At 45.8% G+C, this 26,868-nt stretch overlaps 1 protein-coding gene across 2 annotated transcripts; it reads right to left on the bottom strand.

Annotated features, from left to right (window-relative positions):
- Positions 1-333: 333 nt before the first annotated feature.
- Positions 334-26,333, bottom strand: LOC119897268 (activin receptor type-2B-like). Of its 2 annotated transcripts, none has more exons than XM_038710871.1 (11): positions 25,670-26,333; positions 8,908-9,115; positions 6,214-6,320; positions 5,971-6,119; positions 4,779-4,922; positions 4,529-4,672; positions 3,366-3,514; positions 2,630-2,744; positions 2,288-2,426; positions 1,994-2,133; positions 334-913 (listed from the first exon to the last, which is right to left on the bottom strand). In XM_038710871.1, the coding sequence occupies exons 1-11, from the start codon at positions 25,719-25,721 to the stop codon at positions 692-694; spliced, it is 1,569 nt and encodes a 522-aa protein (XP_038566799.1). In that variant the 5' UTR covers positions 25,722-26,333; the 3' UTR covers positions 334-691. The 2 variants fall into 2 exon arrangements, with proteins under 2 accessions (XP_038566799.1, XP_038566791.1); XM_038710863.1 differs by having other exon boundaries at positions 2,002-2,133; positions 25,670-26,320.
- Positions 26,334-26,868: the final 535 nt, after the last annotated feature.

Genomic DNA, 26,868 nt, shown 5'->3' with positions numbered 1-26,868 from the left:
TAACAGTCATCGCGTTCCTACAAGGGTTTTGCAGCATCGTAGTAAAATAAATCCCAACGGTAGGCTGATGGTAGGTGGTTGCAGAGTTGCCAGGAAGGTGGATAAGTCCCGAACCAGAGAACGAGTAGAAGAAGTCAGCAGAGAGAAGAATAAACGAAGAAAATGGTAAAAAATTTGCGAAAGTAATGAAAGTCGTCGCTGAGGTACCTGGAGAAAGAAGAGCATTCACTGAGTCGGGACCTGAACGCGTTTCAGTGTTGGGTTTTCCATGTGTGTATGTTGGTTTTCACATAAAACACATAGTCGGTTAAAAAAAGACACAAATTATATATATTATATATATATATATATATAATTTTAAAAAAAGGAAAAAAAAAAGAAGACACAAATGACTCAATACTGAGGCAAACTTGAGGAAAACGAGGACGTGTGCTGGTAATATTTGTCCAAATGGACGAAGAAAAGAAGAATAAGAGTCCAAAAAGTCCAAAGAGATCAAATAGCAGCTGCTTTCACGCCGTACTTGTGATTTAGGTTGTAAAACTCCGCTGAGAAAAGATGATGTGTGTGTGTGTGTGTGTTTTTGTGAATTCGGTTGTTTTCACAGGAAGTTGAACCGAGCTTCAGGGAAATCACCGGCAACGTCAGGCCTCAAAAGTTTTTTTATGTGTGTTTTCTTCAGATTTTCTCCTCATATACTGGACTCTTTGGGCGGTAGGTCCACATTCGTTACCATAGTAACAGGCGCGAGCGAGGAGACCAGCAGGGCGTGGTGGTCGGAGGTAGGCGGGGAGATGGTGGCGGTGAGGCGGCGGATCTGGGAGATCCTCTCCTCCACGCAGCCGGCCGACAATCGAGCCTCGGCGTCGTGATCCCAGCACTCCTCCGCCGTCTCACAGACGTGAGCCAGGCCCTGCAGACAGCAGCACCAGGAAACACCTTCAAACTCAACGACTCTTTTCTAACAACGTCACAGCACCAAAAGAAGTGACACTTTCATTTTCTTTGGAGGGAAATACACTGAATATTATGAGACTTCAAAATAAAGGCACAAACATTTAAATTGTTATAACAAATATTTGTATTGTGAAAGGCAGACAATTATTAAGGACTACAAATAATGATATTTTTCATAGTTTTTACTTGCTGATTACTTTCTCGATTGACTGATGAATAGATTGATCCCTAAAACAGCAGTAAATATTGATAAATGTCAATCACAGTGTCCCAGTTCCAATATTAAAACGCTGTATTGTAATGTGCACCCTCACTGATAGAAATGAGGTGGACAAAATAATAGAAACAGCATGCTCCAGAATATACACACTCCATTTCCAGAAACGTTGGGATATTTTCCAAAATGCAAAAAGAAATCTATGATTTCATGTGAACCTATATTTAAAAAGATTTTCAGTAGTTTCACTGCCCAGTTTAATGGCCAAAGGCTCAGTCTTTGCAAGTACAACAACAACAATTTAGAGTTGCCACTGAAGGCCTAGGCTTTGGGGAAGACCCAGGACTAAGTGGATTATATCTCCACACTGGTCTGGGAACGCCTCAGGATCAGTCAGCTCTGCTTAATGTGGCGCTTGAAGACGGACGGACGGACTGATGGACAATTACACTGGTCAGTAAAACTATTGAAAATCTTTGTACTTTTGTAAGTTAAATAAAGGTTCATGTGAATTAACAAATCCCAGAATTTTGTTTTCATTGAATTTTGGAAAATATCCCAATTTTTCTGGACCGATATTTAATCCGGTGATCTCACTGAGATCTAGACAGGCTTGAGTTCAGCAGAGAGAACGACAAACAAACGTGGCCAGACAAACAACGGCCCGATCACAGACATCAACAAACAGATTCACTGATCAGAAAACCAGACTGATCACTGTAACTTTCATGAAGGAGGACTTGTTACAGGACTGCTGGCTTCAGCTACGAGTTCCTAATAAAGTGGCCGCTGAGTGAATGCGTGTGTTTGTGTGTGCACACACTCACGCTGTGTTTTGAGCCAGAGCTCTTTGAAGGCCGGTCTCATCTTCTTGTGTACGACGACTTCCTGCAGGTCCTCCAGTGACGGATGCTGACCGACCTCCTCCTCAAACGGCAGCATGTACTCATCCACCGGACCTGTATCGTCACGAGAGTCGGGGTGTATCACGATTCATTAAGACACATGCTTTTCTTTCACACCTGTCGATTCCTGAGATCACAGTTCACAATAGGGCAGCTTTTCACAGCTGCACAGGAGGGACGTGTTTGAGATAAAGTGTGTGTGTGTTACCGTCAGCAGCCCTGCAGCGGGACACCAGCTCCCACAGAACCAGACCCACGGCGTACATGTCGATTCGGAGGAAGGCGTCTCGCTGGAAGTTGATGGCTCCTTCTAAAACCTCTGGAGCCATGTAACGCCTGGTCCCGACCTGCAGACACGCACCCCAAGAAATGTTCAGACCCTCGTCTGTGTCGTGTTCTTAAAATAATATAAGTGAGACAAACTGCGAGCTGAACTTGAACTCCTCCTAACCCCTCACATATCCCACAATGCCTTGCGAATCAACACCTGGCTCCCGTGGTCTAAGGTCGGGCATTAACACATCCACAACAACAACTCAGAGCAGCTCACCTGTCCGTGCGTCTCTCCAGGTGGTTTCCCCGGCTCGAAGGAAACGGCAAGACCGAAGTCACCGATCACCGCCGTGAGGTCCGAACGCAGCATGATGTTCTTACTCTTAAAATCCCTTAGAGACACAGAGAGAGAGTCGAGTACATCAAACCAGGTCTGAAACAGCTGTTTGACAAACTATACAAGCAGTTTCCTATTTTTCTACAGGCACATAAACGCAGCATGAAGACGTCTTTTTAAACCAGCCCCTGCCCTTAACTTCACCACCAAACAACTTTTAACACGATCGATATTAAAATAGTGCTGCTGAGATGAAGAGATAAATACGTGTTTGTTAGAGATAGAGAATCAAAGAGCATGTTAGCCGACTTTATGTTTTATCCTCTAAAACAAATTAATTACGTTTCACATGCTGACATGTGAGCTGGTGCCGTCAACTTCCATCAACCCATTTCCAGACGATTATTTCAAAGGTGTGTGAAGCTCAACAACATTCAGCACACATAACACGCACATATAAACCTAAACAGATTTGTTTTCTCACACCGTTAACTGCAATCACAGTTTCTGACGCTCTGAAAGCTTTTGTTTGTTTGTTGCATGGTGCTTTCACTGAAACCACTAACACAATGTGGAAAAGTTTCTAACCCTCGACACAGTTCCAGAACAATGGCAGGTGAAGCTTCGTGACCTTAAAACTTCCTTCGGTGAGCTAAAGCAGGAGAAGCGGGCAGACCTGTGAGCGATGGCCGGCTTAGGTCCTTCTCCTTTCTTTTGGGGGATGTCTTCGTGGAGGTAAGCCAGGCCGCACGCCATCGACTCGGCTACGTGACACAGCTCGGTCCAGCTGATGATGTTTCCCTTCAGGAAGTCTGACAGAGAGCCCTGCAGAGAGACCCAGTTTGTACACTCTTCATTCTGAATCACACAGTCAGCTCACACGTGATCGTAAAAAAATTAAATACTATAAGAAAGTAAACCTTTAAAAAATTACAAATGAAACCTTCCTAATTAAAAAGTAACCTTTCTAAGTAAGTAAGTAGTACTTAAACCTAATTAAACAAATTAAACCTAATTAAACAAATTAAACCTTTCTAAAATTAAAAAATTAAACCTTTCTAATTAAAAAAAAATTAAAAATTAAACCTTTCTAATTTAAACAAATGAAAAAATTAAATCTTTCTACTTAAAAAATGTAAAAAATTAAACCTTTCTAAAAAAAAAATTAAAAAATTAAACCTTTCTAATAAAAAAAATTAAAAAATTAAACCTTTCTAATTTAAACAAATGAAAAAATTAAATCTTTCTACTTAAAAAATGAAAAAATTAAACCTTTCTAATTTAAACAAATGAAAAAATTAAATCTTTCTACTTAAAAAAATTTAAAAAATTAAACCTTTCTAATAAAAATAATAAAAAATTAAACCTTTCTAATTAAAATAAATGAAAAAATTAAACCTTTCTAATTTAAACAAATGAAAAAATTAAATCTTTCTACTTAAAAAATTTAAAAAATTAAACCTTTCTAATAAAAAATAAATAAAAAAATTAAACCTTTCTAATTAAAATAAATGAAAAATTAAACCTTTCTAATTTAAACAAATGAAAAAATTAACCTTTCTAATAAAAAAAAAATAATAATAAATCTTTCTACTTAAAAAAAAAAAATAATAATTAAACCTGTCTAATAAAAAAATAATTAAAAATTAAACCTTTCTAATTTAAACAAATTAAAAAATTAAACCTTTCTAATTAAAAAAATGATTCGCATTGAATGAGTTTCTCAGTTGAAGACGTAACATTTGCTGGCGCATCGATTCCCAGCTGTAAAAGTAGCAATGCTGATCTCCCCTCTTCCTCCCCCCCCCCCCTTTCCTCCCTCCCTCCCCTCTCCCTCACCCTCTCGTGGAACTCGGTGATGATCCACAGTTCGGCCTCCAGGTGACTCCCTCGTTTCTCTGCAGCGATGTACCTCAGGATGTTCTCGTGCCTCATACCTGGAGTAAGGAACATGTCTCGCTCGTTCTGCCACGACTCCTTATTCTGTCAGGAGGAGGAAGAGGAGGAGGAGGATGAAGAGGGGATATGAAGCCGGTTCCAGACATATAAACGGCACACAGAGGAGCGATCAGCGAGAAAACAGCTGAACCTGAATGGGGAAGATCTTGACGGCCACGTGTTCGTTCATAATCTGGGCCTTCCAGACGCAGCCGAAGCGCCCGCTGGCCTTCACCTCCAGCAGCTGCAGAGGCTTGAGACTCACCAAGGGGGAGCCGGGAGGAGGACCGGGATCCTGGAGGACACGGAGAGGAGAGCCGGGTTTGGTTTCATCACTATAGTTATAACATGCAGAATATCTTTGATTCTGCTGCATTCAATTACTCAAACGTGTCAGAGACTCTGAGACTCGGCTGCACACTGGTGTCCTGTGAGAGGTCAGAAGATGATTAGCCGATTGCTTTGGCATCAAAGGTTAAAAATCAATCAATCGCCATACTGATTTTTACTAAGAACCTTCACCTGTAACTAAAGCTAGCGGGTAAATGAAGAGAAAAACAGGAATAAAATGGAAATACTCAAGTAAAAGTACCTTCAAGTTCTACTTAAATAGTGTACTTGAGTTAATATAGTTACATTTACACTTTTATCCACAGTGATAATAAATACTAGTTAGAGCTGTTGAAGAAGTAAGAGTTACAGAAACAGTGCAGTCAAAACAAGAAGTGCACGTCAGAGAGCACAGGAAGTGCACGTCAGGTGTTTTAAGAGGAAGTGGCGCCCCTGCTCTGATGGTTACTTCAACAGCTACACTGGATGTAACGAACACGCAGTAAAACAGCTCACATATATTTCTGTCCCGCTGATGTTTATTGTTGGTATTTACTGGATGTGCTTTTGTTTCATTGTTGTTTGCAGCTGAGAGACAAACAGCTGCAGTACCAGCATCCCGCCCCCAGAGGGAGCCGTGACACCGTGTCACCACTTTCAAATGTAGACGTTCAACATGAGGTCAATGTTCCCTCCCTCCCTCCCTCCCTCCCTTCCTTCCTTCCTTCCTTCCTTTCCCTCCCTCCCTCCTTTCCTTCCCCCTGCAGGATCATTAGTACTTTCCAGGGCTCTGACACCGACTCTGTATCTCAGTCCAAATATCTCCTAATTGATGATTCTCTCTTCTCACATTCAGCAGTTGGAGGCGGAGCAAAAGGAGGCGTGTTGCTGCAGCCTTTATGTCGGAGCTGGACTTCAGCAGTATTATCTGCATGCACGTCTAATTCAAAGACCAACAGTGTTGGAAACAGAGACCTGGTTAAATAAAGGAGGGAGGTTTAGGGGGCGTGTACCTCCGTGAGGTCCACGTGTCCGTACGGAGGTTTCCGGTGTCGGTACATCCAGACGGCGGTGAGCAGAACGACGGACAGCATGGTGACGGGCAGCAGGCAGTAAACCATCACGTTTAACACGCCGACGCCGTGGGGCGGGGCTTTGATCACTGACACACACAAACAAACATTTATTTATTTATATTCAAATGCACAAATAAATGATTAGAAAAGATACGGAGGAAAGACGTGACACAAACTCACGCGGCCCGGTGGCGTCAGGCAGGTGTGTGAACCTCTCGTTGCAGAAGTTTCCTTCGCAGCAGCAGAAGAAGACCTGAGGACTCTCCTCTGTGGCCACGCACTCCTGCCTGAGAGACGGAGAGAGGACCCGGTCAGACAGACAGACTAAGTTTTTTAAATGTTTTGCGTAATCGAGACAATCACTTGTGAGAAAAAGGAAATGAGTGTGTAAATATATATAAATAATTTGATAATGGATGAAAAAAAAGAGATTTATTGATGAGGTAGCAGCTTCTGCCGAGGAGATATTCAGCGTCTGAGCGAGATAAGAGAGACGGGGAGCTTTCTGACGTCTCGTTCATCAAGCAGCAGCTGGAGCTCGTCCAGCGTCGGTCCAGAGCCGCCCGCCTCCCTCCGCTACACCTTCAGGCGCAGCAGCAGCAGCAGGATCCTCCATCGCCGCTCGCTCCCTCCCGCTCCTTCTCTCCTCCTTCCCATCATCCTCTCCTGTCCGTCCTTCCAGGAACAGAACAAAGGGAGCGCTCGCTAATCCTGGTGACGACAGAGCAAAGCCTTCTGGGATACCAGGGCCGAGCCTGTCCTCACATGACCCCACACTTTCCCCTCATCTCTCTGTGAGGAGGACGAGGACCAGAAAGCCGGGCTGATACTAGTACTACAGATACTAGTACTGATACTAGTACTGATACTACTGCTGATACTAGTACTACAGATACTAGTACTACTGCTGATACTAGTACTACAGATACTAGTACTACTGCTGATACTAGTACTACAGATACTAGTACTACTGCTGATACTAGTACTACAGATACTAGTACTACTGCTGATACTAGTACTACTGCTGATACTAGTACTGATACTACTGCTGATACTAGTACTGATACTACTGCTGATACTAGTACTGATACTACTGCTGCTACTAGTACTGATACTGCTGCTACTAGTACTGATACTGCTGCTACTACTGATACTACTACCGCTACTGCTGATACTAGTACTGATACTGCTGCTACTACTGATACTGCTGCTACTACTGATACTACTACCGCTACTGCTGATACTAGTACCACTACCACTACTGCTACTACTACTACCCCTGCAGGTACAACTTCTAGTATTAATACAACCAGCACTGCGACTTCTTTTACTACTCAAACTACTACTATTGCTACGCTGCTGCTATCGGAGCTGCTGAGACCATCAGCTTCGACTTCCATCGCACTGCGGCGTCTTGTGGTGACAGATGCTCTCCTGTCTTTATCTGCTGGGTAGTAATGTTAGCGTGAAGCTTCTCTGGCAGCTCTGGAGATCGGGTACGGTGAGCTCCGCTCCGTCCGTCTTCTTCGCCGTAGTCTAAACTGCCGAGGGAGTCTTACCGGCAGAGCTGCCAATCAGCCGGCGTCTGGGGAGCGCTGAGTAATCCAGCCGCCAGTCTGGCAGCAGGTTGACCCAAATAGCAGGTTTGTTCCTGAAGCCTTGGAGGGAAATGCGCAGCCTCTCAGCTGTGTCGGGGGAAACGTCTTCAGCTCCTCGTTTTAAAAGAGACGTTTCTCTTCTAGTCTCTGGAACTGATCTTTCACGCCTGGTTATTGAGGAGAGCAGAAGTAGCAGCATCGTGTAAAGTGCTGCACTCCTCCTCGCGCTGCTGCCGGTCGCTTGTGAAGCTGCTGATCCATGAAACTGCAGCTCCTTCTGGACGGAGCACGAAATGTCTGAATGTGAATGTGCATGAAAAACTCTGACACTCGAGGAAAAACAGACGGAGGAGGATTCCTGCGATCTGCCCTGAACACATCCTTTCATGCAGCTCCGTTTGGGTCTTTTAGATGAACTTGTTATTAAAGCAGCTCTAAAATATGTTTGAATCTTTGCTCTTTCTCTTCTCGCTGTACTGGCAGGATGTTCTCCACGTGTACTCTGTAATACTTTCACTGTTTGCTGCCTTTGTGTGCTCTTGGAAATGTCAGAAATTGGAAGTTAATAACTTTGAAAACAAAAAAAGACTTCAGGGAATCATTCTGACACGAGGACTTTATTTGTGAACGCTTTCTTCAGCTTTCTTCAGAAGCTTTAGCCCAATAAGGCTGATTAGACTGGACGTGGCTGTGGACTCGTCTCATTTCCACATCAAGTCCAAAGTCTGAAGAAGTGGAACATGGTGGCTTCAACATGACTGATTAATCTGCTTGTATGAAGTTGTACATTTGGAACATTTGTTCATGAAGCTGAAGACCTCTGATGCAGACGATGTCATCTGAAACATTTAGTGTGCGACATCCTCAAAGGTTTGTGATTCAGAAAACTCTGAAAATGACACTTTCTCTTCCAGAAATATCCAGAAACCAGATTACATGTTACTAGTTTTGTATTAGCTAATAAAATAAAGATATAAAAACCAAATGACTGCTGCCACCACAGGCACAAACGTGCAGCAGGGTAAATAAGAAACCTCCCTCTGATTCTGCAGCACAGCATGTTGTGATGTGGTGCATTAGCCTGACGAGCTAACGGTCAGTAATGGATCAGGCTGAAGTTCTTTCTGCCCCCTGATTCAGGGAAGGCTGAAAACCTGCAGGATTTATGACATCACGACTACTTTGGAGCCAATCAGGGCCCAGTGTGAAACCATAAACGTGATGTGGAAATGTGAACACTGAGTGTTTTCAGGGATGCAGGACACGTGTGTTGTACCGGTCGTAGCAGTTGAAGTCGTCCAGCCAGCAGCCTTTCTTCACCAGCTCGATGGAGCCCGAGTTGTTCCTCCAGGAGGCGTAGCAGTGCGAGCGCTTGTCCTTCTCGTCCTCGCAGCGCTCCAGCCCGCTCTGGTTGGTCTTCTCGATCTCGTAGTTGACGTTGTAGTACAAACACTCCCTGGTGTCGGCCTCCCCGTGGCTCAGCCCTGCAGAGACACAGACAGTCATAACACAGTCCTCGCCTCCCCGCTGGAGGAAGTGAAGCTGCTGTAGGCCTCGAGGATGCCTCGGCAGCGACTATCAGAAACGCCATTAGTGCGTCATCACGCTTATCAAAGCAGGCAAAGAAGAAAGAGGAGGCATAATGAGACGACGGCAACAGGTGAGGAGCTCGTTCCCTCGCTAGCTCCACCTTTCACCTCTCCTTCACTTTTTCTGTCTCTCCTCCTCCCTCCATCTCACTTTTCAACACCCTCGCTCGCTCTTCTCCTCCTGAGACACAGGGAGAGAGAGAGAAGGAGGTGTTTTCAGGTAACTGGAGCTTCAACACACACCGAGCTGCAGGAAGTTATGGCCGCCAGATGTGACCTTTGACCTCTGCGGTCACACAAGAACGAGGTCATCCCTCCTCTCTACACACCACTTCCTGCAGCGGCGCCGATGGTGTCGGCTTAAAACAAATAAAAAAACATCAACACGCCAAGGAACACGTGACGTCGCCTTCGTGTGTGCGTGTGACGTCGGTGATAATCTACAAAGTCACTGCACGATCACATACAAAGTACAATATCTCAGAGAAGTACAGCGCCTGAGTAAATGTACTTCACAGCCCTGAGGAACCGAGCAGGAAGAGAAGAAGAGACGGACGGTTTGAAACTGACTGAGGATGAAGATGAAGATGAGCAGACAGAGCAGGTTTGGCAGCGTTCATGGTGACAGATGTTACAGCCAATCTGTGCACGAATTGTTGCTAGGCAACCGGAAATGTGGTAGTATTCACTGCCCCCCCCTCCCCAGCTGTGAGCTGACAGTAGTACAGTAACAGTAAGTACTGCTTCTATAAGTGAGCTGAGTCCTGATCCATTACAGAGAACCAAGAGGGACCCGACTACAGTCTGAAGGTCAGAAAGGGGCCCGGGGTAATTCATGCATCTCAGTTTAGACCTGCTGCATGATGGGATCACTGACAATCACTAAGGTAGTACTGATGCCTACTACTAACTGTACTGCAGTAGTACTCTGTAGTACTCTAACATGCACACAGGAGTTCTGCAGTACTGTTAGCAGTTAGCGGTAGCTCATCAGTATTCTGGACGTCGACTGGTCACCATGGAGACCTGTGAGCCAATGGGCCGGGCAGCTGTCAGTGTGTGTTTCACTTGACATTTAGTCCAACTTCTTTTTTGATTAAAAAGCGAGTTAAAGAAAGTTCAGGAAGCCGAGACCACTTCTGTTGAAACAACACACACACGAACACACTAACATGTGTCGGCCTGTGAAAACCCTGCCTGCATTTAAACGGACAGTTCAGACCTATTAACATGAGGTGTAGGGTGGGGGGGGGGGGGTACAGCAGAGTATCGCGATAGTTTCCGTGGCATCATCGTATCGATACACGGAGGTCAAGTATCGATCTTTTATTATATGAATTGTACATGAGAATTTTACTTTTTAGTACTAAAATAATGAACTCAGTTGCTTTTTCAGTCCACGAGAAGAAGAGCTTTTCTTTGGGGACACAATTTGAAGCAATGATATCGTATCGTGACATAACTGTCGCGATAATATCGTATCGGGTCCTCTGGTGATTCCCACCCCTAATGAGGTGTCCCATGTGTTCATCCTGTTTGTGTTTGGAGACACAACAACAAACAGTTCCATCCTGTTTCTTCTTAACCTTCATTGAACTAAGAAGTCACATTTAGATCGAAACTTCTTTTACAAGTGAGACCGAGTCAAGACAGCAGGCTCGATCAGATAACAACAACAACGTTAGGTACAACAATACAATACACGGTGTATATTGATTCTGCAGCCGGCTGGATTTACCAGTTCTGATCTGACAGCAGAAACTTTAAACTGAAGCCAGCTGTTTGACCTGAGAGTATGACTGCTCAAAAAGTTGTGATGAAATGTGGTTCAGACCTTTATGGTCCCCTCAGGATGAACTGGGATAACTTTTCCTCCAGCGCCACCATCAGGTCAACACTTTGCTTTCTGAGCTGCAGAACTAAAGACTTTCCCATCAGCCTCACAGAGCTGCTAGCTGAAACCATCCCTTGTTCCTTTAAAAAGTGCAGGTCCAGTTCCTGAAGCCCCTGAAAAGGTTCTTGGTCCCCTGGGAAAGTTCTCGAGGTGGAACTTTTAACGTCTGTTTGTTCTGCCGCCTTTAAGAGACACGAGTAGTTTGTGCTTATTTTTCACACTGAGCTGTAAAGTCAACATTGGGAACTACAGTCTCACCTGGATCTAGATCTGGATTCGGGGCACAGGCTGCCTCCACCTCCTCTGGTCTGGGGTTAGAAACCATCTGCTGACCTCAGAGCAGATCTAAACAGGCTGTGGTGTTTTTCCAGCCACAGCAGCTTCCCTCTAACTCCAAACCATCAAACCACAACTACACCGTCTGAGCAGAGACACCAAGAAGCTGCAGGGACACAGAGGGACCAGGTCTCAGTACGTCTGCAGCAAACAGCTTCTGCCCTGAAGCTAAATCAGGACCAACGACGGGCATAAAAAGATCCGCAACGAGAGAGTTTCAGCGGTGAATCAGAGAATATATGATTAGATTTAGCAGGAGGTCTGAGCCTTCATCCAAAACATCCCGAGGGGAAGGATGAGACAGATAAGGAGTTAGCAGTCGGTTGCTAACTTCAGCGATAAATAAAGCTTCATGTTGCTGCTTCACAATAAAAGCCTTCTCGTGGTTGGCCAGTAGAAAGCTTTTAATGTGAAACAGGAAATGATTTTAAAGAGTTTCAGAATAACGTTTGTCTCACACCAACTTGCTTACTCATTCAGCTCACTGCCTCCAGAAATAACTGCGCGGCGTGAATATCAAACACTTCCACCACTGCGATATGCACATATGGCACGGGGCGTTTCTATGGTGACGGCCCTACGGTGGCCTGCGAGGGCTCAATCTGTCCGTCTGATCTGAGGGGGTAAAGGTCAGCCGTCGCTCACACACTACATATATATCTATATGCCTATGGGCCTCATGCGAGGGTGTGAACCTCTGGAACAATGTGCAGACAGCACGAGCTGTTATTGGTTAGTTAACATCCTCACAGCGACGTCTCCACGGTGACCCCCGCTCTCCATCACGCCACAGTTTGTTTACAGTGTCGTCAACATTTAGCAGATATGAACTTATTAATAAGAAACAATGTTCTTGACAGATTATCCTTTCAGATCTCTCCATCTGCACATCCAGCGCGTTCTCATGACCTTTGACCTGCGCCTCACACATCACTGCGCACGCCACACATTTCCATACGGTACGCCGCTCACAGAGACAGCTGTGGTGTTGTTAGAGAGAGAGAGAGGATTCACACCCACATCATCCAGCTGCAACAACTCAGACACGTAATCACATCACACGCATTAACATGTCTACGCTGCGTGTGTGAAAGTGTGTGACCTCTGACCTCCCGAGTCTCCTTGATGAAATGATACGGACTCGTCTGAAATGCAAATGGCTCTAAACTCTGTGTGCGCGAGAGACTTTATTATGCAAAATGACCACATACGAATTATTAAGAGCCTTTGTGAGCTCCAGACACGAAGGTCAGGGGTCACGCACACGCACACGCAGGCATCTGGCAGGCCGAGTGCGCGTGTGTGCGTGCATATGTTAGTGAGATCATAGGGCAACATGTGATATGCAAAGCCGTGGGAACTCTTCACACACAGACCCACATCATTAACGGCCTTTGTGATGCTCACACACACAGAAACCTCCAGTGCGTGAGCTGGACAAACATTTAGAACGATCACGGCTGTCTGTAAACCACAGACCCTCAGCTTCAGTCAGTCTGTAACCATCCCGATCTGATGCTCACAGAGTGAACGTGTTGTTCAAGTCACAAACTAAAACCGGCTGCTGCCGGTTTGTAGCGCCGGACATCAAACAAAAACATTTCTTATAACAAGATGTTCAATCCAGGTTTTATTTAATTCATTTGAATTAGCGCTAAAGATGTTTATTTTGTTGATGAAAAAAAGATCTGACTTCATTTTCCTCGTGCGTGTTTGTTGAGATCTGAAGTGATCCTCGGTTTGGCATCAAGTGTTCTGAGCAGAAGGATGATGAGCTGACCTTCAGTAAAATGTATTATTAATAAGGAACACGCCTCGTGTTGATGAAAGAAAAGCTGAATGACAGATTGTGTGCAGCTGCAGGCCTCCACGGTGGGAATTCGCTCGTCAAAGTTTGGTAAAGTTGAACCCGAAGTGAAGAATTAGCGGGATGAACTGATGGGATTTTTAAATGCTGGAGCGACCGGGCCTTCACACTTTCCTCCTCTCCTCCTACTCTCAGCAGAGTCCTGGCTGCCATCCAGCTGGATCCCAAAACGGGCTTCCCCTCCCCAAACACTCACACACTACACAACAACAACACACAGCCTCTATTTATAGCCCCTCACAAGTCAGCCTCAACACTGCTGAAAACCATAAGAGGAGGGGGAGGAGGACAGAAAGAGTACTAGAGTTGTCCTTAAGCAGATCTCGCTCGCTCGCTTCTCCGTGCGCACACACACACAGCAGCTGTAAGCGCCATCAATCACAGCCTGCTCGGCCCTGACAGCACATAGCGCTGCACACAATAGCGCTGACCTCCGAGACAGCGGGCCTCATGGCTGAGGAGAGCGAGCGAGCAACAAAGAGAGGTAACTCGCCGTGCATCCCTTTATTTCTGCAAAGCCTTTGGATACACAACAGATCTTTGGTTAGCTCGAGAGCTCCGGTCTCACGTCAACCCATCAGTCTGTGAAACAACTTCCCAGAGCTCAAACTGCTTGTTTTTATCTGACCAACGCTTCAAAACCCAAAAATATTTCAGTAACATTCATATATGATGCAAAAAAAACAAGCAAAAAGTAAAACAAAGCAAAACAAATCCTCATATTTGCAAGTCGGTCCTTTCAGTCAGCTGTTCAGTAACTTGTGATTGTTGCAGCTCTAATATTTATTCTGATTTCCAGTTATTCCACATTGAAAACAAATGTGTTACTGGTTCACTGTTTACTTACTAGCTTTCAACCATAATCTCAGATGAAAGTTTTGGGAAAAATGTATAATTTGTCACTTTTTAAAAATGTGCTGGATAAAGTAAAACACAAACCCAACATATGAAAACACACTGCTAATACACAAAGACTAAGAGCCAAAGCGGACCGTAAGCTCTGTGATTGGTCGGCTAGGTAGCCTCGCAACGCCTCCGAGACGACCGGAAGTACCCCGCGCTTTGAAGTAACATTTACTAGCGGCCAAAACGGCGGCTGTAACAAAGTGAATCAATATATCTGTCGCAACCCGAGCAACTTGACTCGTTTTGCAATCAGAATGTGATCCGTTCAGTCGTTAGCATTTGAAAAGGCTTCACCAGCCGCACGTTTACAATTTTACCCCCATTCACGTTAGCGGAGCGCTAAACCACCGGCAAAAATCAACACAGTGGACCGCTACTGCCGACTAGCGTTTGGGGGTGTAATTGCAGAATGACGGAGACACCGACGCACAAGTATAAAGACTACAAGAAAAGTAAAAGTCTACGTGCGGAGGTACGTAGACCCTGCGCAGGAGAATAAATGGGCCTTAAGTGCTCAAACAGAAACTAACATTCACACACTGGCAGAACAGCCGCCAGGGGCAATTCGGGGTTCAGTATCTTGCCCAAGGACACTTCGACATGCAGCCTGGAGGATCCGGGGATTGAACCCCCGACCGTCCGATTAACGGGCAACCCGCTCTATCCCCTGAGCCACAGTCGTGTACTAGCATGCTAACATTAGCTAATTAGCAGTAAACACAGCTGAGGCTGATGGGAATGTCATTAGCTGACCGGATCACTAAAGATATTACAGTTGATCCTGAGGGGAACACGAAGGGCTGTACAAACTTTCACGGCATTAAGACCGACGTTGCGATCCACAGAGCCAAGCTGCCAGCATCTTATGAGACCCGAGTCGGCTACTGGACAGCACGCTGTAAAGGACCACACATGGAAACCTGAAGACACCGATCGTGTTCAGCTTCAGAAACACGCTGCCCAAAAACCACCGTCGGAAAACCTAAATGTTGATATTGTTTATCTGAACAAAAGAAAATCCTTTCTAGAAATGATTCAAACCTTCTTCTCTCTGATTTCTACTTTCATCCTCGTGTCCCAACGTGCTCCTGTCCTCTAGGATCTGTGTGTCCTTGCGTCCTTGTGGATTTCCTGTGTATTGTTATGTACATATGCTTTTTGCATATTAGTCGTTAAGCCAGCAGCCATCTGTTAGCTTGTTCCCATGGGAACATTCTGCACATATGCTCATTGTACTGGAATCTGAATTATGGCCGACATCTGTATATTTGTAAACCTGTGAGCTGCAAACAGCTGCAGCTCTGTGAATCAGTCAGCAGGCGTCAGCTTCTATTCAAACCACGCCGAATAGGAACTGAACAAAACCAAACGTTCAGAAGATAATCAAGGGATGACTCTTCTTTACCAGCCTTTCTTCTAACTGGAACCAGAGAAACATTTCACCGCATTCTCCGTTTCTGCTGAAGGACTCATAAAAGCCTCTTCAAAAGATAAATGAAAGCCCCCGAGAGACCATGAGAACCCAAGCAACTACAAAACCCTCGTACAAATCTCATAAGAAACCCTATAACTGCACAATTATTTACAATAGCCCACTAGAGGATACATAGATCGCTCTCAAATGAGCCCTGGTAAGAACCAAAGATGTAAAGAACCCCCTCAGGAAGCACCAGAACTGGAATTCTCTGAAGAACCCAATAACCTAACCTCTACAAACAACCTGCGGGATCAAAGGAACCCTCTAATAAACCCTGCTTTGACTTGAAGACATGCTACGGATCTATTTAACCCGCGACAACCCTGTCACAGAGGTCCAGAAGCCCTTAAAGATAGCTCAGAATGACCCTTCAGGAACCTTTGAGAGACCTTAAGAACCAAAGAGATCGCACTATGAATGAATCAGTGACTCCCTGAACTCTGTAAAGGAGAACCACCAAGCATATCAAAACCGGCTCATGAACAGCGTGATCCAGCCTCCTGAAGAAGACCTGAGACACCCTAGAAGATGCTGAGACCAACTCAAAGACAAACTGCACAACTTCAAGTAACCTTGGAACCCCCTAGAACCCACTACATGGAGCCCTTTAAAGACAGACTGAAAGCTACCAAGTCTAGTAGCCTCAGAACTGCCTAAAATGCTACCAGACCACCACCTATAACGGACCACTGAACACCCCCTGTACAGTCCTGGGTCACATTCAAAGACCCAATGAAACCCTAAAAAAACCCAACACCCCCCGAGGACCACTAAAACTGGTGTTTTCCTGGAACCCCTTCAAGAACTCCTTGAACCCTGTCAGCGAAACTTGAACCCCACCAAAGAAACCCTTAAACCCATTTAGGAACCTCTAAACCCATTTTAGAGCCCACTGGAGCTACCCCTACCCCTAACCCCTGCAGGACCGCGCGTCGCACCATGTTGCTGCCGACAAAACACCAGACCTCAAGTTTACAAAACCCACATGTGTGTGTGCACGAGGCCACGTGTGCACGTGACTGTTGGCGTTTCAACAGCTGATAACAGGAACACAGTCTGATGCAATCCAAACAAATCCGAGCTGCAGGAGAGGAACCACCAGATAACACAAGTATGTGAGTCTGTGTGTGTTTTGTTGTTGTTGTCCAGACAACATCTGCCCCCCCTCCTCCCCGTCTTCCCTGTGAGACCAGACAGGACACACACAAACACTTCCAGACCGGGGCCCCCCATCCCCGGACAAATGGCAGCGAGGGAGTCATTCCTCTGGTCCTGTAAGGGAGAGAGGAGGGTGAGAGAGGAAACAAATGAATGGTGGGGGAGGAGGGCCGTCTGGGCCCCTGGGAGCTGTCACTTTGTCAATGAAAGAGAGCCGTGGAGCCCCACCCCCCCTCCCCATCTGTCACAGCGTGGCACCAAACTTTACAGCCGACCAAACACAATGCGGACCAACACTCTGCCATTTACTGCTGTTATTCTATACCATGAGCACGGAGAGAGCTGCAGCCTGATTGGACGGTTTGGAAGGAGCTGGACACGTCCCCGCAGAGCGCTCTATTGTTTCACTGTGTGCTTTAAGACTAAACAACACTTTATCTGTCTGGGTACAGGTCTGATCGGGGGGAATCCCACATGACTGGCTGAACTGTTTCAGAGAGCAAACGGATCCTGGTCATGTGACCCTGGTGAACATCTTATATCTATATATATCTTATATATCTTTGCTCTTGTCCCCCTAGTGGGATCTTTCCAGTTCAGGTTTAAAGAAATACAACGGAGGTGAGTTTGGGAAACTCTACAGCAACATCCACAGAGGACACCTGAGACAGGTTTCTTTCAAAGCGATGTGAAATAAAAACGGATTAGAAGTGACTGGTGGTGAGAAAGCGTGTTGGGCTTTTTGTAAACTTTCTCCCCAAAACATTCTAAATACAGTTTTCACATCCGTTTGTGGCACAAAATGAACCTCCTGCTGCAGGAATCAAAGATGTTCAACGAGTGAGATGCTCCACTCCGTCTCATTTACCGACTCATCACATGTTGACACTTGGTCGCTCCACGTTCTAACGCCCTGGATTCCCTTTAGCATCATTTCTGCACAGTGGTCACGTTAGCAACGATAAATATGCAACGTCCAGTTAGATTTTCAAAATAAAATTTGTAGTTAATGCTTGGTTATGTTTCGGAAAAAAGTGTTGACTTTTTGTTTCACACAGGATGAGAGTCCAGTTTCCGGCTGACCACCTCCTTCAACTGACTTTTCTGTTAATTAATCATCACCTTCCTCTAACGCTACAGGGTTTCCCCCAGTGCGGTGAACTATGACGCTAAGGGGCTCCAGTCGGATCTGATCGGTGCTTCGGGCCGCTTTACTGAATGGAGGTCAGGTGGGAAAACGCGTTTGTACATCCTCTTCTATATGATGGAGCTGCTGTAAAATCACTATCTTACTCTACTGCGATACTCGCCCAAAGACAGCCACGAGGTAGACGTACTACACACACATCAGGATGAAACACACAACCTACATAAATATCTTAAAGGTTATTGACAGACTATGAGCCTTAAACTGCTCACGGTATTTTCAGCATCACCTAATTTAAATGTGAAGAGGTTAATTCATCTATAAATAAATGAATGAATAAAGGAAGGCACTACAGCTTGAACGTCTTTATGGTGGAACATAAAGTGGGGAAGAATTTATCGGACAGGGCTGCACGTTCCTGATAACTTCCTAGCGAGCATCTTGGAAAGAGAAATCTGCTTGACTGAACGGCTCCAAATCAACTGATCAGCTGAGCCAAAATATGAAATAATATGTAGAGAATTTATTCCTGGTGTCTTCATCTTTCTAAAGTCCTGGCTACGACCCTCACATTATTACCCCCTAATCTTTGTGGTGCCCGGGCAGAATTAAAACACCAGAAACATCTGTTGGAAAGACTGAGGTGAGACTCTGAGAGCCCAGTGAAGATGTCTGAACTGCATTTGTAAAAAGCTGATAAAGTGACTGTTTTACTGTGTGGAGGCTGGTCCTCTCACTTCTTGCTGCGAGCCAGAATAAACACAACGTTACCAGCTCTCCGCTAATGACTGTGTGCGTTTCTCTGTGTGTGTTTTGTATGTTTGCCAATGTGTGTGTGTGTGTTACAGAGGGTGTTATGATGACAGTCCTGGCCATAAAATTAGTTTATACCCATTGGCAGAGTGCTCACGGCTCAGCGGGCCTAATTTATGAAAACTCTGCCTCGTTCTGAACATTCACTCTGAGACGATTCAAACTGGGACTTCCTGATTCAAAATCACCAAATATACAGTTTTACATAAAAACCAATTATCTCTAATCAGTAATGATCATTTGGTTTAGATCAATTTCACTATAATGTTCTTTGAGCAATATTGCAATATAAAGAACATTATTTCTTTTAAACATTTTGTTTTAAATGTATTTTACAAACATTTACAAAATATTCGTCAGATGTGATAATAAACCGTTTTTTTGCTCGTAAAGCTGCAGTGGTGGCTTCCTGCTGAAGGTATGTGTCGCTGCAGTGTGAACGCCGGCCGAGCTGAAGCATCACACTCTCAACACAACTACCTGCACACCACAAAACCCTGAAGCCACAAGGGACCCGACACGGTTCCCTGAGGAACTGCTCCCTGGCAGACAGATAGAAAACTGCATATTGTTTTATTATCAATATTAATTATTAAACGCTGACATCAAGTGTCAGGTCAGAATCATTATCTATTTTATTATTATCACTTGACCAGTTTCAGCCAAAGTTCTCGTTCGTCTGCTTGTGTTTAAACATGCTTATATTTCCCAAAGTAAGGCATCAAAAAAAGAACAGATTAGCAGTATTTCATATTTTCTGATGCCTGAAAACCAAACAAACACTGACACCATCCATCAGGTCAGCTGTAATAAACACAAATCCAAGGGCAGTGGGTTTTTATCCAATCGTCACGACCAACTCTGCTTTCACACGGGTCGGATTTGAACCAAGAAGTAGATTAATAAATCAGCATGCAGATATTATCGACTGATATGGGCGAATTGCAGATAAATCAGTATTGGTGTTTGCCGATTAATGACAATTAAAAAAGAAACAGAGACGGATCCTTCATCATGTTATGAGTGTTGTTGTTGCATAGTTTGTCCACCAGAGGGCGCTCCACCACAAATACAGCAACCAGCTGTTCAAAGTACTATTTAGTATAAGAATAAAAACATTTATTTTTAAACTGCATTATGTCATGTACATACTACTAACCATGTCAGGGATAATCTTTGTTTATGTTCTATGTTTTGGAAAAGGAAAAAAAAGAATATCAGCCGATATGTCTGCATATCAGATTTTGAAATCCTCAAGCATCTATGTAAAAATCCCATTTTGGTCGGGCTCTAGTAAAAAGTTCAACCAACAACTTTTCCTACCGAGCAGGAAACACTGAGCTCAGAGTGCGGCCCTACTTTTCACCTCTCATTTATATTCTAACCCAGTTCCTACTGGATTCCAGCACAGTCTCTAATGTGAAAAATCTAAAAAGCACAAAAGAAAAATTCTGCTGTTAAAACAGATTCAGAAGACTTTACATGTGCTTTGTAATACTGGAACGAGCATCTTTTATCTGCGTCCTTCACAGCAAAGCACACAAAGAAACCTCTGCAGGCTTCTCCCACAGCTAATGATGGATATGTACTGTGGGGGGGGTTACAATAAAAACAGGGTCTCCTCCTCCTCCCACAGTATTGATCGCTGAGAAAGCAGGTCAGCTGAGCTACAGCCGTATATTAGAGAGAGCAACGAGGGTAATGAAACGTCCACACTGCAGCTCGGCCGCTGTAAACACACCGCTGGACCTCCGAGCTGCACCACAGAAGAAAAGTCCATCTGGAAACCGGATCAATATCACAAATCACAAGCTAGAAAATCTCTTTCTATAGAGGACTGCTTTGAAATAAAGCTGGTCTGGAGTCCACATGCAGCTCCAGCCACGCTGAGGCCGCACAGTCAGCATGCTAACAAACGTCAGCATGGAGCTGTGAGTGTTAGCTTTGTTAGCTTTAGCTTCCCCCTGTTTGCTGTGAAACATTCCTGCTGAGATTTGCATTAGAGCAGCAGCTCCTCCAGCCCCACACCACGGTGAACCTGGTCTCTCCCTCAGGGTCTGCTCTTGACCCAGTACCTCCCCTCCCCCTCCTCTTGACCCCGTGTCATCAATCTTGGGGGAGCAGTGAGGAGAGGGAAAAATTACGGGCACTGGCTCTTTAAATCTTGCCTGTAGGGGCAACCCTCCCCCATCATGCACCCTCCTCACCCCCCCTCTGCTGGTGCTCAGGCCCTGCAGGGAGTCTAGTAGTGAGAGGGCAGTGATTCAGGCCTCCACAACAACAACAACAACAACAGTACCACTGCAGATTTACACCAAACAGCCGACAGGAAGGAATAAAGAGATTCTAGTGGTTTCTACCTTGAAACACAGACAATCATCTGTCTCGTGTTGCAGCTCTTCATGAAGCTGCATCATGTCTGTGGAAACTTTGGGATCTCCGCTAGAATTTAAATAAGGTTCTGAACAAATTAGCTTTTGCACTGAGGGAGCTGCCAGCGAGTCCATCTGCAGAAAATCCAGAGGAGAAGAAGAAGCCTGCGTTGGACTTCGTGCAGCACTTCGCCGCGCTGACTTAACGCGACGCATGCTGATTACAAATGTCACCATGACACGGGACATTAAAGCCTCGCAGGAGCAACCGCAGTTTATTTTCCCCAGCTACACAAAGTTGGAAACACCTTTTGATCTGGTCTCAGCCGACAGGAAGCTCACGCACTCAACGAGAAGTAGAAAGTGTCCGACTTGACCTGCAGTTCAAAGCGGCTTAAATCAACCGAACTTTACGTTCTGAGCGACCTCTTGCAGCCGTGTGACAAAGAGCGGGTGAAAACACCAGGTACACGATAAATAACCTGAAAAATGCTCTTTCTGGGGGGGTGGATGGTTGGATAATTAGGTGACCTTCACCCAGGAGGTCAGTTCCTGTGTGCTTAATTAGATTTTGTTATTAGCGTTAGCAATACTTTTGTTGGATTATTGCGTTTTGTAGTGTTTATTTTTATCGTTAGCGTTTCATTTAGCTTTAGCTAGTCAGCGTTTTCTGTAGCATTAGCTTCCCTTAGCCTCCCGAAACCCTTACCCTAACCATCACAGGGTGAGGGCCTAAACATGTCGACCGGTTAACCTCCCTGTGTCATACAGGTCGTTTTGAAGACATCAACTCAGGACCGATTCTGTCGTTTCTAGGAGGACGTGTTGCCCCTGCAGTCGCCACAGCCCGACTCTGTGACTGCCACCAAAACAACAAAGTGATTTATTTTTAACAGACTAAAAGAAGTGAACGAAGTGCTGTAAAAACAAAGAGAAGGAGAGCAGCTCAGTCTACAGAGGAAACACCTGTGACATGTGTGAAAACATCACGTATGAACAGACTGAACTTCCCTTCACGGTCTCCGTGTTGCCATAGAAACCAGATGAAAAGAAATGACAAGAGGCTCAAACAAAACTTTCTTACGTCGCGCGTCTTTCTGAGAGGCGACGGCGTGACAGAACCACACCAGCGCCCTCTGGTCCGGTGTTTGTCAGCGGGTACGAGCCGAGCACACAGACCGGGCGCCGACCCAAAGTCCACGTGGACCTTTGTGGATCATCACAGATCAAAGGGGGGCATTAAAATCAAGGGGTCCATCCTCTGGAGACCAGCAGAGGCCCCTCTGAATGGATCTGATCTCAGACCTGAACGTCCACTCCCACTGCTGCAGCTGTCAAATCTTTAAGCACAGAGCGTCGCTTCCTGAACTGAACATCTCAGGTTTCTCTCTGACCTGACCCGCTGGCTAAACCTGCAGTCTGGATCTCACAGGGTCTCTGAGAGGAAAACCACGTCAGACACACGGAGGACAGTGGTGGTTGGCGTGCGTCCCTGATTGGCCGAGGCCGCGGCTGGCGGTTAATGCTACATGAGCAGGAGTTTCACTGCTGGGCCAGATTATTTAAAGGCCGACACAGAATCAACAAATCCTGCTGATCATCAAACACGGCGAGCAGATTATCATCCGCTACAAAGTCCAGCTGCAGCTCGCACACAGTTTGTCAAACGATTACTTCACTGACAGCTCGGGAAACAGAAACACTGCCAGGGCGCCTCATTTCCAGCACTACAGTCAAACAATACGGGTAACCTGTGTGTGTGTCAACTACAACTCCCAAGATGCATTTCACTCATCTCAATGGATGCAAAGTCTCCCACAGATATGTGCTGTGATCTGATCTACAGAGTATCTGATTGCTGATGATCAGCTGATCATGGTTTGAAGCATCTTATTTTTTTAAGGGAAATCGCATGATCAGAAGATTTTATTCTTAACAGTATTGATTAGAAACCCCGTGCACAGTGTATCATCAGCTTGTTATACTTGTGGGGTCCGACAGCTTTGTGGCGACTGGTAAAGATCTCACTGAGGGTTAAGAGCTGCAACGACCAATGAACTCGTCAGCAACTATTCTGATAATCGATTAACGGGTTTGAGTCAGTTTTTTAAGAAACATTTTCTGATTCCTGCTTTTTAAATGTCAATATTTTCTTTCCTCCTCGGTGACAGTGAACTGAATCTCTCTGGGTTTTAACAAGACGTTTCCAGGACGTCTTCTCGGACTTTGAGAAACACTGATCAACGTTTTCTAAACCAAATATTAATGGATTAATGGAGAAGATGATGGACGGATTAAGCGTTAGTTGCAGCCCTAGTTAGACGTAGAGGATGTGCGTGCGTTGATCGGGAGGTGAAGCTGTGAGCAGAAGAAGAAAAGCAGCTGATAAACATTCCCTTTGTTCCGACTGTACAGACCTGCAGCAGCTCTCACTGTAACACACACCCGAGCAGAGAGTGTGTGTGTTCATCCTGCAATGCATTTCATCACAAGTCAAATCTGCATCTGTTCCTATGGAGACATCAGAAACATCAGCGCTGGATCATCATGGAGGACGACGAGGTCAGAGGAAATAAAGTGAAGGACTCTGGGTTTAGTCACTAGCTGCTACTAACAGAACACGCCCCCATCGCCCCCCCAGCTGGCTGCTGTAGAGCTGCATTTTGGGTAGTGTAGGCGCTCGGTTTGGGGAATAGGTCGTCTTCTAAAGGTATGTGTTTCCCACGCGTAGACTTTACTCTGTAAAAGACTTGGTGTTACGTTAGGAGACGTGAACACGGTGGATATTTGACAGACACGAAGACGGCGGCTGGAATAAGATGAAGCGTGCGTCACCTTTAAACAAACGTGAGCTCGCTCGCTGTGCGTTCTGATTATAAGCAAATATTAAATTTACAAGTGTAAGCTTTTAATTCAAGAACTTCAACTGTTAACTCTCCGTTATTTACTTTCTAACTTTATTTATAATGTTTGAAGTAAGAGAATTAACACATTTGCTCAGGTCTTTCAGGTAATAATAAATATGTGCCTGCAGATTATTAAATTATGCTCCCTGTGCACACGGAGTGATAACTGGTGCAAAATCATTCTGTCGTCTGCGCTACGGTAGCGTTTTGAGCAGAAATCATCAGCTGCTGCCGTGAAAACTGATGTCTGTTAGAAAAAAGTGACTTTATAAAACATCCTGCCGATGGAGTGTCAGGAGAGACAGAGGAAGAGGCGGGGCAGCAGGTGTGAACCGCTGTGGTGAGATGTGCTTCAACATTCAGGCCAATAACGCTTGAAGTGAAGTCAGAGGCGAAGTGACATTAATGAGTGACGTCGGCCTCGTTCACCCCAACAGGACAGTGATCATTTAGAAATATGAGCTGCAACAACCAACCAGCTGATGAGAAGAACTCTTCTGATCATCAGTTCTGTCTTTCTAAAAAACAGAAAACAAGACAAACGATACCAGCAGGTCAGAAAACTGTAAGCAGGAGCCGGTCTCTGGTGGATCAGACCCCTGTACACATGTGATCCGGGCACATTATTGATCCCCATCTGAGCCCGGAACAGGTCCCTCCTGACGCCCACAGGTGAGCATCTTAACAGGGGTTCACCTGAGTGGAAGCAGCACAGGTGCATTGTGGGGAGTTTTCTGCATGTGTGTGTGTCTGTAGTATTTTTCCAGCACGCACGCGCACACGCCTCCTCTCCGCTACTACGAGGCCACATGACCGAGCTGCTTCATTCATCCACCCGCCGCGAGCCGTAGTAAAAAAACGCGCGCGGACGGTGCGGAGGAGCGCGCGGGGTGCAAATGAGAGCGAAAGAGCTGAAGGTGGTTTCTGACGCTCGCGCTCTGCTGATCGGTTATCGATCCGCCTGCATGCCTGAGCAGACAATGGAGCAGCAGCCGCGCGCGCGCACACACACACGCGCACGCGGCTGCAGCCAAACACAACTGACAGTGAACGCAGACTGGACCCGAACACAAAGAGCTGGACCTGCTGTGATCAGGTCTCACGGGTTCAGGTGCAACACCAGGACACGGGACACAATCAAGACCCCTCAGAGCTGCTGGACACACAGCAGCGGTCCGCTGCCCCCCTTTAGCGATCCACAACCCAGACCGTGTCTGCAGGACTCAGAGAGGCTTACTTCACTGAGTCCTGCTCGTGTAGTATTTCAGCACTTCAAGTCCGGCAGGATCCTGCTCTGCGTCCTGCCATGTGCTGCTGGGAAAACCCTCCAGCCCCGCTCCGCACAGCGCACCAAACATTTTCACTCAGAAAGTCCCTGATCCAGACCACAACGGGTCCGCACGTGCGGAGCTACTGAGATAAATACATTTAAACACCTTCACGGTACCCCTGTAAACCTGAACAGGGTCCCCTGTAATCTCCTGGTGGTGTTTGGTGTTTGCAGGCTGCAGTGTTGCAACCTGCTGCCCTTTCACCCACAGACACAGAACCGGCCCGTCCGGTCCCCCTTTACCTGCACACAGAGTCCCCAGCAGCAGCGCCCAGGTCAGCCAGGAGAGCCACATATTCCCTCTAGTTGGAGGCGGTCGCCGCTGCGCCGCCAGGTTTCCTCCTGCTGTGCCCCGGATCCTCCTCCAACATTTAAAACACAAGTTCCAGAAGCGCGGGGGGGCGCTGCGTAAAACCACGACCCGCAGCCAGGCCCGGGGGTCCGTCCGGCGGGCTTTGTGTAATAATCCAGCAGCCTGCTCCTCCAAAACGCACCAGACCCGCACGGCTCTACGGAGAAGTTCCCAGCGGATCCAGAGCCCTGCGGGGCGGGGAGCAGTCCAGAGCTCAGCCCGGGGTCACTCACGGTCACAGCCCGCCGACAGATCCGGAACCAGTTCCGCAGATAAACCCTCAAAAAGGCGGTGAGAGGAGCGAAACAGCCCGCAGACCAGCTCTCCTCCGCCCGTCTCTCTCTGTGGCTCAGCTCGCTCTCTATCTGTTCGGGGCTGCTGGGGACAAGCAGACCGGATTATGTGTCAAGCTGGACTCACCAGCGCCAGGTCACCTGCTTCCGCTTTCAAAATAAAGCGGCAGGGCTCGCAGGTCGGGGACACTGGTCCAGTCCTCTGCTTCGTTTTTAAAAAACAAATCAAATATTTCAAGTATTAACTCAGACACAAAAAGGAAACAACGGAAACTGGATTACATGAACATCACACCTCCAGCTGAATAAGAGCTTCTGATTACCCACATACAAATAAATAAATATACATGATGATTTCTCGTCTATATTTTTAACAGATACAACTCTTTATTAAAACTCATTAATCCAACAACACTATCTTTTTTTTAAATAAACTTTTAGACAATAACTCGGGCATTATAACTGAAGGTGGATTATGATATTCTTTAGAGTCGGTCTCTTTAAATGTGACTCTTATAAGATAAAACCAACACGTCCTCTCACCCGAACAACACAGTAGTTTGTGATTGGCTCCCGAAACGACACATAAGAGCGTCCATCGACAGGCCATGTTAAGGACGTCACATGACAATAGAGACGTGGTAAACTTTGTGAAACAGTTGCAGTTTTGTTAGGTTTAGGAAAACATCACGGTTTGGGTTAAAATAAGTAAATTACGTAAATCAGTAACACTGTTTAGTCTCGCAGGACTCAGATCTCAGTTTCCTGCGTGAAAGTCATGAGTTCATGTGACCCAA

This window comes from Micropterus salmoides, unplaced genomic scaffold (assembly GCF_014851395.1).
Source record: "Micropterus salmoides isolate LMB-PRFRI ecotype aquatic unplaced genomic scaffold, ASM1485139v1 Ms_hic_scaffold_1, whole genome shotgun sequence".
Lineage (NCBI taxonomy): Eukaryota > Metazoa > Chordata > Actinopteri > Centrarchiformes > Centrarchidae > Micropterus > Micropterus salmoides.
The sequence above is the reverse complement of the archived record's forward strand: the minus strand, read 5'-3'. Positions and strand labels throughout refer to the sequence as shown.